The 13,493-nt window shown below is 42.1% G+C and overlaps 1 protein-coding gene across 6 annotated transcripts in view; it reads right to left on the reverse strand.

Annotated features, from left to right (window-relative positions):
- The window catches only part of L1CAM (L1 cell adhesion molecule), a 252,656-nt gene that overhangs the window by 74,919 nt on the left and 164,244 nt on the right, over positions 1-13,493 (reverse strand). For 4 of the 6 annotated variants that reach the window (XM_075324176.1, XM_075324174.1, XM_075324172.1 and 1 more), the window contains exons 3-4: positions 4,874-4,888; positions 2,441-2,549 (exon numbers count right to left, since the gene is read on the reverse strand). In XM_075324176.1, the coding sequence (XP_075180291.1) occupies positions 2,441-2,549; positions 4,874-4,888 (124 nt within the window). The remainder of the gene's footprint in view (positions 1-2,440; positions 2,550-4,873; positions 4,889-13,493) is intronic. The other 2 variants (XM_075324175.1, XM_075324173.1) reach the window with 1 other exon arrangement.

Raw genomic sequence — 13,493 nt, forward strand, 5'->3', positions numbered from 1 at the left:
GCTGCTGATTGTCTGCAGTGCTCACGTCAAGCCAGTGGCGTAACTTGAAGCTCGTGGGCCTAAATGCATAAACTCCAACAGGGCCCCCAATTATTTCAAGTCTGGTCTTTTTATATGGGCCAAAGGGACTTTTTGGGCCCTCAAGGCTCCAGTGCCTGGGTGCGATTCCAACCCCTTCAACTATTGTAGTTTTGCCCCTGCATGAAGCCCTCACTGGATGTTAATAACTGGACACCAGCGGTGGCTTCATGTGAGCGCTGCAGACAGTCAGCAGCCACTGATCGTCTGCAGTGCTCACATGATTTCCCTGCTGGATGTCAATGCTAAAACACCAGTAGGGGACACAGCACTTAGCACGGAAGAGCGGCGCCGGTCCAGGAAGTATCTATTTTATTTTAATGTTGTGATCTCATTAATAATGGGTTGTCCAATATAGGACAACCTTTTTAATCACTATGGAAGCTGCAGCGCATACATGATGCCCCTACTATTGATACTAAGACATTGGTGGGGGAACACAGCTCTGAGCACGGAAGAGCGATGGCGGTCCAGGAAGTATCTTTTTTATTATTTTTTTGTAACCTGATTAATAATGGCTTGTCCAATGTGGGACAACCTCTTTAATCCCAATGGAAGCCATAGCGCACACACAACGCCCCTGCTGTTACTAGTAAGAAATTGATGGGAAACACAGCTCTGAGCACGGAAGAGTGGTGCCAGTCCAGGAAGTATCGGTTTTCATTTTTTTATGTGCCCTCTTTAATAATGGGCTGTTCAGTATAGAACAAACACTTTAATAATCCTTATGGAAGAAGCAGTGGGCACACAATGCCCCTGCTGTTGATACTAAGACATTGGTGGGGAACACAGCTCTGAGCACGGAACAGCGGTGCTGATCCAGTAAGTTTTTTTTTTTTTTTTGTGACCTCATTAATAAATCGTTGTCCAGTGTAGGAAAACCTGTTTAATCCCTATGGAAGCCACAGTGCACATACAATGCCCCTGCTGTTAATACTAAGAAATTGATGGGGGAGCACAGCTCTGAGCACGGAAGAGCGGCGTCGGTCCAGGAAGTATTTTTTTTTGTGACCTCATTAATAATGGGCTTTCCAGTATATGACAACCTATTTAATCACTATGGAAGCTGCAGCGCACATACAGTGCCCCTGCTGTTAACACTAAGAAATTGATGGGATTAACACAGCTCCGAGCACGGAAGAGTGGTGCCAGTCCAGGAAGTATTTTTTTTTTCCTGTGACCTCTTTAATGGGTTGTCAAGTATATGACAATCTATTTAATCACTATGGAAGCCGCATCGCACACACAATGCCCCTGGTGTTAATACTAAGAACTTGGTGGGGGAACACAGCTCCAAGCACGGAAGAGCAGCGCTGGTCCAGGAAGTATTTTTTTTTTCTGTGACCTCTTTAATGAGTTGTCCAGTATATAACAACCTATTTAATCACTATGGAAGCTGCATTACACACACAATGCCCCTGATGTTTATACTAACACATTGGTGGGGAACACAGCTCTGAGCACGGAAGAGCGGCGCCGGCCCAGGAAATATTTTTTTCTTGTGACCTCATTAATAATGGGCTTTCCAGTATATGACAACCTATTTAATCACTATGGAAGCTGCAGCGTAGATACGGTGCCCCTGCTGTTAATACTAAGACATTGGTAGAGAACACAGTTCTGAACACGGAAGAGCAATGCCGGTCCAGGAAGTATTTTTTTTTTGTGACCTCATTAATAATGGGCTTTCCAGTATATGATAACCTATCTAATCACTATGGAAGCTGCAGCGCACATACGGTGCCCCTGCTGTTAATACTAAGACATTGGTAAGGAACACAGCTCTGAACACGGAAGAGTGGTGCCGGTCCAGGAAGCATCTTTTTTTATTTTTTTTGTGACCTCATTCATAATGGGCTATCCAGTATATGACAACCTATTTAATAACTATGGAAGCCGCAGCACAAACACGACGCCCCTGCTGTTAATACTAAGAAATTGGTGGGAGAACCCAGCTCTGAACACGGAAGAGAAGTGCAGATCCAGGAAGTATTTTTTTTCTGTGACCTCATTAACAACGGGCTGTCCAGTGTAGGACAACCTCTTTAATCACTATGGAAGCCACAGCGCACACACACTGCTTCTGCTGTTGATACTAAAACACTGGTGGGGGAACACAGCTCTGAGCACGGAAGAGCGGTGCCGGTCCAGGAATTTTTTTATTTTTATTTTATTTTTTATGTATTAGAATCCTCTTTTAATCACTATGAAAGAATTCCCAAAACATGAATGTAATAATGATGGAGAATCCACATTCATTCTTTATGGAACGGCAAAAAATAGCCGAGTACAGCACGGGATGATTCTCAAAGAATATATATCCTCTGTCTTTATATCACAACAATTACTATTATTTACTTACGTGGCTTTGGAGTTTTCTTTTGCTTCACATTTGAGTATAATATCATCACTCGGGTACACAACGTACTGTTTTGGGGGCTGCTCAGTAAAAGATGGGGGAAATAATTGTGCTAAAAGAAGGAAAAACATAGAAGTTAGTAACCCTTTCGCTGCTGATTTATTGACATCAAGATCCCCTTAAGTACTAATCAGTGGCACTAATAAAGCATAGACTATTGTGCATTTTGTGTATGGCAACCTCATATACCGATGTGTCCCCTATAACCTTTCTACAAATCTTATTATAGGATATGGACACATTGGGGAACATTATTTTTTTACTTAAAGACATGTTTTTTGGTCTAAAAATAATTACTACAATGGAGTTTCATTAAAAAATATTGCAGTTTGGCTTTGTTTTCCCAGAAGTACATTGCTGTAGAATGAGGTAACTGAGAATCCATCAGGGAGCTCATTCAAGTAGTGATTTTGTAACTCTTTGTATTTTTTCTGAGCTCTTCTATGCTGAATTATGAGCACAGACCACATCAAAGTTTGGCTGAACTGTGACGTAGTAATATAGAAGCTTGGAGGCGCTCAGTAAGGCCCCCTTCACACGTGCACATAAAAAACACATGTGTGCCACATTCCATTTTGTCCATCTGTGTGTCCATCAATGTGTACGTGTGTGCCGTCCGTGTGACATGTATCGAAAAAAAGATAGATTGCTAGATAGATAGATTTTACATCTATTAACAAAAAAAATAAATCATTAACAAAAAAAAAAAAAATTAAGTTGGGTCCCCCGTATTTTTGATAACCAGCTCAGGTAAAGCAGACAGCTGGGGGCTAGTCTCATCAGGTTGGGAAGATGCATGTTTATTGAACCATGGTTATCTAATATGATTCATCACTTCTGTGGTGGTTGCGGGCTGGTATTCTGAGGCTTGGAAGGGCCAAGTACCCATTGACCTTCCCAGTCTGATAATACCAGACCCCAGCTGTCTGTTTTACCTTGGCTGGATATCAAAAATAGGGAGGAACTAATGTCATTTTTTTATTTTAATTCTTTATTTATTTGGTTAATAGCTGTAAAATGTATCTATCTAAAATTAACTTGTGTCATGTGTTTTTTTTCCAGTACAAGTAACAGGGGTGTCATATGGACAGCACACGAGTGGCACACAAATTGGAAACATGGACGTGTGAATGGGGTCTAAACCTAAAGGAAAGACATACGAGTTACAAAGTCAGTGAGAATGAATTCCCTGATGGATTCTTAGTTAACTCATCTGTATTCAACAATGTATGGGGAAACAAAGAAGCCTGTAAAAGCCAAAAAATTCAAAATGTGGACTATGTAATTTGCCTTGTGCTAACCAACTCTGGATGTGGTTCCCCAAAATGAGGGGACAAAAGCTTTATGTAAATGATGAAGCTTATAATTTCAGAGATTTTAGGGCACACCCACCCAAGGGCATACCTACCCAAGGGCACACCCACCCAAGTGCATACCCACCCAAGGGCATACCCACCCAAAGGCACACCCACCCAAGGGCATACCCACCCAAGGGCACACCCACCCAAGGACACACCCACCCAAGGACACACACACCCAAGGGCACACTCACCAAAGGGCACACCCACCCAAGGGCACACCTACCCAAGGGCACACCCACTCAAGTGCATACCCACCCAAGGGCACACCCACCCAAGAGCACACCCACCCAAGGGCACACCCATCCAAGGGAATACCCACCCAAGGACACACCCACCCAAGGGCATACCCACCCAAGGACACACCCACCCAAAGGCACACCCACCCAAGGGCACACCCACCCAAGGGCATACCCACCCAAGGACACACCCACCCAAGGGCACACCCACCCAAGGGCATACCCACCCAAGGACACACCCACCCAAGGGCACACCCACCCAAGGGCACAACCACCCAAGGACACACCCACCCAAGGGCACACCCACCCAAGGGCATACCCACCCAAGGGCACACGCACCCAAGGACACACACACCCAAGGGCATACCCACCCAAGGACACACCCATCCAAGGGCACACCCACCTGGCCCATCCATTTCTGTTAATATTCATTTATATTCCATGACCCACAGCAATGGTTTACTTGGGGTCTGACTAACCCCTGCACCAGCTTCAGGAGCAACCTTAGTAATGTCTTAGTAATCAGGATGCATAACCCATGGCTCCATCTTGACATTTGCTATATAATTGCTTAAGGGGGTAGTAATAAAAAAAAGTCTGTTTAATTTTTTTTTACAGAAACAGCGCCCCCCTTGTTCATGGGCCGGGTCCAGTATTGCAGCTCAAGTTCTAATTCTAATAATGGAATTTTTTTTACTTGGGGGGGGGACGGTTAAAGCCAATAATGTAAATTCCATATGCACAAGCGTCTGCTAAATGGACAGAAAATGGTGACTTACTTGCTGGAAATTCATCTGCAGGATCCCATTTAGCACAAGCAAAATGAAGACAGGAAGGAAGAGAAAGCAGAGTTACCAGAAATTGCAGAGACTGGATACAGTTAGTGCAGGCAGAACAGGCAGACAATGCATAAGCAATATATGAGCCATAGAATGACTGACAGTTATGGTCTATGTGCAAAAAGGTGAAAATACAATATGAAAATGGTTTGGTTACTTTGCTTTTATGTGCACATAAGACAGGGAGCCCCAAACAATGATCCCCATTTTTCTTGATTTTTTTTTATTGAGCCAAAAATAAGTTAAGAAACCCCCTCATAACTCATGCAGTACAGTGGCTCAGTGGTTAGTATGGTTTCTCTGCTGTCTGGCAGCACTGTTGCTCAGTTGTAAGGCAGCACTGTTGCTCAGTGGTTAGCACTGTTGCTCAGTGGTTAACACTGTTGCTCTGCTGTCAGGCAGCACTGTTGCTCAGTGGTCAGCACTGTTGCTCAATTGTAAGTCAGCACTGTTGCTCAGTGGTTAGCACTGTTGCTCAGTTGTAAGGAAGCACTTTTGCTCAGTGGTTAGCATTGATGCTCAGTGGTTAGCACTGTTGCTCAGTGGTTAACACTGTTGCTCTGCTGTCAGGCAGCACTGTTGCTCAGTGGTTAGCACTGTTGTTCAATTGTAAGGCAGACTGTTGCTCCGTGGTTAGCACTGTTGCTGAGTTGTAACACAGCACTGTTGCTCAGTGGTTAGCACTGTTGCTCAGTTGCAAGGCAGCACTGTTGCTCAGTGGTTAGCAGTGTTGCTCAGTAGTTAGCAATTTTGGTCAGTTGTTAAAACGGTTGCTCAGTAGTTAGCACTGATGCTCAGTTGTAAGACAGCACTATTGCTCAGTGGTTAGCACTGTTGCTCAGTTGTAACACTTCACGATGGCTAAGTGGCTAACACTGTTGTTCAGTTATCAGGCAGCACCTTGACTCAATGTTTAACAGCGTTGCTCAATTATCAGGCAGCACAGTGACTCAGTGGTTAGCAGTGTTGCTCAGTTATCAGGCAGCACAGTGACTTAGCAGTGTTGCTCAGTTATCAGGCAGCACAGTGACTCAGTGGTTAGCAGTGTTGCTCAGTTATCAGGCAGCACGGTGACACAGTGGTTAGCAGTGTTGCTCAGATATCAGGCAGCACGGTGACTCAGTGGTTAGCAGTGTTGCTCAGTTATCAGGCAGCACAGTGACTCAGTGATTGGCACAGTTGCCCAGTTGTCAGTGACGCAATACCATTGTTACTCAGCTGTCACACTAAACGGTGGCTCAGTGGTTAGCATTGTTGCTCAGACATCAGGCAGCACAGTGGCTCACTGGTTAGCACTATTTATTTGCAGCACTTGAGTCCAGACGTCAAATGTAGATTGTGAGCCCCAATGGGGACAGTGATGGTGGTGCGTCAATATAGGATGGTGCTATATAAGTAAGGAAATAAATAAAGAGCTAAATTGATTCCCATCCTATGGAGATCCAGAAGCCACCACCGGGGGCGCTCTCCGCACGCAGCTCCCACTGCAAAAAAACAGTCCCAGTATGTCCCTAAAAAGAGTGAAATGACGGCTGATCCGCACAGACAGCGCCCTATGGCTACAGGGATGTGGATGGTGCTAATTAGTCATTCATCAACCACATTATCTTCTTTTTTTACATTCTGGTATTAAACATAAAAGGAACGACTAAGAATTGTAAATTGCAAATGAGCGGGGAGGGAAAAGGAGGAATTAGATGAAAGAGACATGAATTCTGCTCACTAATGATGCCATTGTTATCAGATGGGGAGGGCTATCATTTATACCGTATGGGCCACCAAACGTTAGACAACAGTAATGAAACCATTAAAATCGGGAGGAGACGACGGGAAGAGGCGCAGCTCACCTTACTGCATAACTGTATAACAAAAGGATCACCTTCAGAGCTGTATTCATAATTCTGCTAATGCATAAAGTCACTTAACGGACACATAAATGGAAAGGGTTAAATGCGTTGTCACTTTTAGGACATGTGGACGTGACAGATGGGGACCCCGTGTATTATTCATTCACATATCTGTGCAGACAGGAGGTCACATATGCCAAATCAAGTTAATCACTCTTCTGGCTCATATATAATTAACTGTATTTGTGGACAAACCTTTTAATTTGCCTTATTTGTCTTCCACAGCCTGTGCGTTGTACTGTTTGCTGTTGCCGGCAGAATGAGTTCATTGAGATTCCGTCAGTGAGCTCCTTCATTTCTATTATACAGGTTGCGCTATTTTTTGTGAGATGAGTGTTACTATCTATATTGACCCTAAATGCTAATTAACAATCACCATATTAAGGGAAGATGCCAAAAAGCCCCCCATTTAAGGAAGATGCCAAAAAAGCCCCATGTTTAAGGAAGATGCCAAAAAAGGCCCACGTTTAAAAAAAAATGCCAAAAAAGACCCACGTTTAAGGAAGATGCCAAAAAAGCCCCACGTTTAAGGAAGAAGCCAAAAAAGCCACATGTTTAAGGAAAATGCCAAAAAAGCCCCACGTTTAAGAAAGCCAAAAAAGCCCCACGTTTAAGAAAGCCAAAAAGCCACATGTTTAAGGAAGATGCCAAAAAAGCCACATGTTTAAGGAAGATGCCAAAAAAGCCCCATGTTTAAGGAAGATGCCAAAAAAGCCCCATGTTTAAGGAAGATGCCAAAAAAGCCACATGTTTAAGGAAGAAGCCAAAAAAGCCCCACGTTTAAGAAAGCCAAAAAAGCCACATTTTAAGGAAGATGCCAAAAAAGCCACATGTTTAAGGAAGAAGCCAAAAAAGCCACATGTTTAAGAAAGCCAAAAAAGCCACATGTTTAAGGAAAATGCCAAAAAAGCCCCATGTTTAAGGAAGAGGCCAAAAAATGCCACACGATTAAGGAAGATGCCAAAAAAGCCCCACGTTTAAGGAAAATGCCAAAAAAGCCCCACGTTTAAGGAAGATACCAAAAAAGCCCCACGATTAAGGAAGATGCCAATAAAGGCCCCAGTTTAAGGAAGATGCAAAAATAAACCCCACGTTTAAGGAAGATGCCAAAAAAAGCCCCATGTTTAAGGAAGAAGCAAAAAAAGCCCACGTTTAAGGAAGATGCCAAAAAAGGCCCATGTTTAAGGAAGATGCCAAATAGCCCCATGTTTAAGGAAGATGCCAAAAAAAGCCACATGTTTAAGGAAGATGCCAAAAAAAGCCCCATGTTTAAGGAAGATGCCAAAAAAGCCCCACGTTTAAGGAAGATGCCAAAAAAGCCCCACGTTTAAGGAAGATGCCAAAAAAGCCCCATGTTTAAGGAAGATGCCAAAAAAAGCCCCACGTTTAAGGAAGATGCCAAAAAAAGCCCCACGTTTAAGGAAGATGCCAAAAAAGCCCCACGTTTAAGGAAGATGCCAAATAGCCCCATGTTTAAGGAAGATGCCAAAAAAGCCCCATGTTTAAGGAAGATGCCAACTAGCCCCATGTTTAAGGAAGATGCCAAAAAAGCCCCACGTTTAAGGAAGATGCCAAAAAAGCCACATGTTTAAGGAAGATGCCAAAAAAAGCCCCATGTTTAAGGAAGATGCAAAAAAAAAAGCCCCATGTTTAAGGAAGATGCCCAAAAAAGCCCCATGTTTAAGGAAGATGCCAAAAAAAGCCCACGTTTAAAGAAGATGTCAAAAACGCCACATGTTTAAGGAAGATGCCAAAAAAAGCCCACGTTTAAAGAAGATGCCAAAAAAGCCCCATGTGTAAGGAAGATGCCAAAAAAAGCCCCATGTTTAAGGAAGATGTCAAAAAAGGCCCCATGTTTAAGGAAGATGCCAAAAAAGCCCCACGTTTAAGGATGATGCCAAAAAAAGCCCACGTTTAAAGAAGATGCCAAAAAAGCCCCATGTGTAAGGAAGATGCCAAAAAAAGCCCCATGTTTAAGGAAGATGCCAAAAAAAGCCCCATGTTTAAGGAAGATGCAAAAAAAAAAGCCCCATGTTTAAGGAAGATGCCCAAAAAAGCCCCATGTTTAAGGAAGATGCCAAATAGCCCCATGTTTAAGGAAGATGCCAAAAAAGCCCCATGTTTAAGGAAGATGCCAACTAGCCCCATGTTTAAGGAAGATGCCAAAAAAGCCCCACGTTTAAGGAAGATGCCAAAAAAGCCACATGTTTAAGGAAGATGCCAAAAAAAGCCCCATGTTTAAGGAAGATGCCCAAAAAAGCCCCATGTTTAAGGAAGATGCCAAAAAAAGCCCACGTTTAAAGAAGATGTCAAAAACGCCACATGTTTAAGGAAGATGCCAAAAAAAGCCCACGTTTAAAGAAGATGCCAAAAAAGCCCCATGTGTAAGGAAGATGCCAAAAAAAGCCCCATGTTTAAGGAAGATGTCAAAAAAGGCCCCATGTTTAAGGAAGATGCCAAAAAAGCCCCACGTTTAAGGATGATGCCAAAAAAAGCCCACGTTTAAAGAAGATGCCAAAAAAGCCCCATGTGTAAGCAAGATGCCAAAAAAAGCCCCATGTTTAAGGAAGATGCCAAAAAAAGCCCCATGTTTAAGGAAGATGCAAAAAAAAAAGCCCCATGTTTAAGGAAGATGCCAAAAAAGCCCCATGTTTAAGGAAGATGCTCAAAAAAGCCCCATGTTTAAGGAAGATGCCAAAAAAAGCCCACGTTTAAAGAAGATGTCAAAAACGCCACATGTTTAAAGAAGATGCCAAAAAAAGCCCCATGTTTAAGGATGATGCCAAAAAAAGCCCACGTTTAAAGAAGATGCCAAAAAAGCCCCATGTGTAAGGAAGATGCCAAAAAAGCCCCATGTTTAAGGAAGATGCCAAAAAAGGCCCCATGTTTAAGGAAGATGCCAAAAAAGCCCCACGTTTAAGGAAGATGCCAAAAAAAGCCCCACGTTTAAGGAAGATGCCAAAAAAGCCCCATGTTTAAGGAAGATGCCAAATAGCCCCATGTTTAAGGAAGATGCCAAAAAAGCCCCATGTTTAAGGAAGATGCCAAATAGCCCCATGTTTAAGGAAGATGCCAAAAAAGCCCCATGTTTAAGGAAGATGTCAAAAAAGCCCCACGTTTAAGGAAGATGCCAAAAAAGCCCCACGTTTAAGGAAGATGCCAAATAGCCCCATGTTTAAGGAAGATGCCAAAAAAGCCCCATGTTTAAGGAAGATGCCAAATAGCCCCATGTTTAAGGAAGATGCCAAAAAAGCCCCACGTTTAAGGAAGATGCCAAAAAAGCCCCACGTTTAAGGAAGATGCCAAAAAAGCCCCATGTTTAAGGAAGATGCCAAATAGCCCCATGTTTAAGGAAGATGCCAAAAAAAGCCACATGTTTAAGGAAGATGCCAAAAAAAGCCCCATGTTTAAGGAAGATGCCAAAAAAGCCCCACGTTTAAGGAAGATGCCAAAAAAGCCCCACGTTTAAGGAAGATGCCAAAAAAGCCCCATGTTTAAGGAAGATGCCAAAAAAGCCCCACGTTTAAGGAAGATGCCAAATAGCCCCATGTTTAAGGAAGATGCCAAAAAAGCCCCATGTTTAAGGAAGATGCCAACTAGCCCCATGTTTAAGGAAGATGCCAAAAAAGCCCCACGTTTAAGGAAGATGCCAAAAAAGCCACATGTTTAAGGAAGATGCCAAAAAAAGCCCCATGTTTAAGGAAGATGCAAAAAAAAAAGCCCCATGTTTAAGGAAGATGCCCAAAAAAGCCCCATGTTTAAGGAAGATGCCAAAAAAAGCCCACGTTTAAAGAAGATGTCAAAAACGCCACATGTTTAAGGAAGATGCCAAAAAAAGCCCCATGTTTAAGGATGATGCCAAAAAAAGCCCATGTTTAAAGAAGATGCCAAAAAAGCCCCATGTGTAAGGAAGATGCCAAAAAAGCCCCATGTTTAAGGAAGATGTCAAAAAAGGCCCCATGTTTAAGGAAGATGCCAAAAAAGCCCCACATTTAAGGATGATGCCAAAAAAAGCCCACGTTTAAAGAAGATGCCAAAAAAGCCCCATGTGTAAGGAAGATGCCAAAAAAAGCCCCATGTTTAAGGAAGATGCCAAAAAAAGCCCCATGTTTAAGGAAGATGCAAAAAAAAAAGCCCCATGTTTAAGGAAGATGCCAAAAAAGCCCCATGTTTAAGGAAGATGCTCAAAAAAGCCCCATGTTTAAGGAAGATGCCAAAAAAAGCCCCATGTTTCAGGAAGATGCCAAAAAAAGCCCCATGTTTAAGGAAGATGCCAAAAAAGCGCCATGTTTAAGGAAGATGCCAAAAAGCCCCATGTTTAAGGAAGATGCCAAAAAAGCCCCATGTTTAAGGAAGATTCCAAAAAAGCCCCATGTTTAAGAAAGATGCCAAAAAAGGCCCACGTTTAAGGAAGATGCCAAAAAAGGCCCACGTTTAAGGAAGATGCCAAAAAAGGGCCACGTTTAAGGAAGATACCAAAAAAGCCCCACGTTTAAAGAAGATGCCCCCCCCCCGCTGAAAGAAGATGCCAAAAAAGCCCCACATTTAAACAAGATGCCACCCCCCCCTGCTGAAAGAAGATGCCAAAAAAGCCCCATATTTAAGGAAGATGCCAAAAAAAGCCCCATGTTTAAGGAAGATGCAAAAAAATCCCCACATGTAAGGAAGGTGACAAATTTCCCAAGTCTCTCCCATTTAACAACCTAAATGCCACTGTCAATCTCTGGTGCTATGAAGGTTCCAGCACCTATCGCCCCTCACAGCTGTCTTGAAGTATTGTAGCATATAGTACACAATGCCTACATTGTATGGTAAATTCAATGGCATCATTCAAAACTATAATTCATCCAGCAAAAAAAACCTTCTCATATGGTTATCGTGAAGGAAAAAAAAGAAACAAAAAATAAAATCCCAAAAAAAAATAAATTATAGGCCTTGTCCCCAAATTAAAAGTGGACAGTTGTTTTATCTTATTTTATTCCCACAGCTCCCTTAGGTATTTCACTGTTTTATCTTTTAATTCTGCCATATATTTCCTGAGAGATTCACCTTTTTATTTAGTGCTAATTTTTATGGTATTTACAGGTAATGTGGCTCCTCTGGGGTGTGTCTTCAAGCTCCTCTGAGGCGTGTTCCATATGAGCCACGCCCCCTTGTAAATTCTTAGCACTGAATAAAAAGGTCCATATCTTTGGAACCGTATGGCGGATTTAGAAAAAACAAAAAGCAAAATACCCAGGGGAGATGAAGGAATAAAATAAGAGCAAAAATGGTCACCTTTAAGGAGTTTAAAAAAATTAAAACTGTACTGTGATTGGTTGATACAGGCAACATTGTTACTTGCTAAAAAAAATATTAATTTATTTATTAATAAAAAAGCATAGTATAGTGCGTCTATTATGAGTAACCAGCAGTCTCTATGACATGATATATAATTATGCCTATATATAATGCTGACAAATACAAGGGCCGTGCCCGCAGGCTCATTATAAAGGTTATTACAGATAGTTTTACCTTATGCCACCTTTGAATAACTCTAATCAAATAAGGAATAATGTACATCCTGCCTAGTCATGCCGCACACCGCTGTATATAATTTATGGTAATTGGGTAATTGAATAAACAAGAAATAACAAGTAATAATAAGAATATAATAAGACGTCTCTGTACAGAGGACACACAGCCATTTCTACCTCCTTATATGAAAGACGTCCAGGCAGCTTAAGACAAAGGATATATGATACAGTGACCTGATCCTCTCTAGGGGGGGACAAGGCATGGAGATGGACCCAATCATCAGACATACAGAATATCCGGTGATTTATAGAGATATATATTTCTAATGCAGAGGAACTAAATCAGCAAAGCCATAATGCCTAGGAGGGATTGGCAGCTTATTATTGGTAGCCATATTCTTAACTCGCTCATCAGCGTGTGACAGAAAGCTCCGAGACGCGTAGAATTATTTTCGGAAGATTTTAATTCAATAATTAGGGTTTCTATGACAATGCTATGGCAATACTGATTAAAATCTTCTGTGATCCATAGGAGGATTATAGAAATGCGATAATTGTGCTCCAAACATGTGGGGTAGGACTCATTATGGAAGTTCATGACCAGTGAGGTAGAGCGTCCTGCTCAACAATATATCACAGCCATGGCATATGCCTCCTCAGATGACTTCTACTTTCCAAGCATTAACATCCCACCATGTATAGCCATGGTCTCCAAGATCCCAGCACTTGGACCTATCATATCTTTGTCTTGTATTCTACTGAGATTTATGTACCTGTCCCTGAGGAACTTTTTCAATGACATTGGTCCACAGACTACTATTTTTCTCCATGTAATATCCATAATACCACCTATTGGACCAAATGATAGAAGACAGTATCTTATCCACGTCTTGGGTTTAATAATTGAGATTATGTAGCATCCCCTGAGGAACCTATTCAATGAAACTAAGTCAAAGACTAAAATTTGTCTGCATAAGATAACCTTAATGCCACCTATTACACCAAACAGTAGAAGACAGAATCTTATACACGTCTTGTGTTTTAGTAATTGAGATTATGTGTCTGCCCATGAGGAACTAATTCAATGAAATTGGGTCAAAGTCTATCCATTTCTTGTGTTTTAGTCATTGAGATTAT

Source organism: Anomaloglossus baeobatrachus, chromosome 9, assembly GCF_048569485.1.
Source record: "Anomaloglossus baeobatrachus isolate aAnoBae1 chromosome 9, aAnoBae1.hap1, whole genome shotgun sequence".
Taxonomy (NCBI): Eukaryota; Metazoa; Chordata; class Amphibia; order Anura; family Aromobatidae; genus Anomaloglossus; species Anomaloglossus baeobatrachus.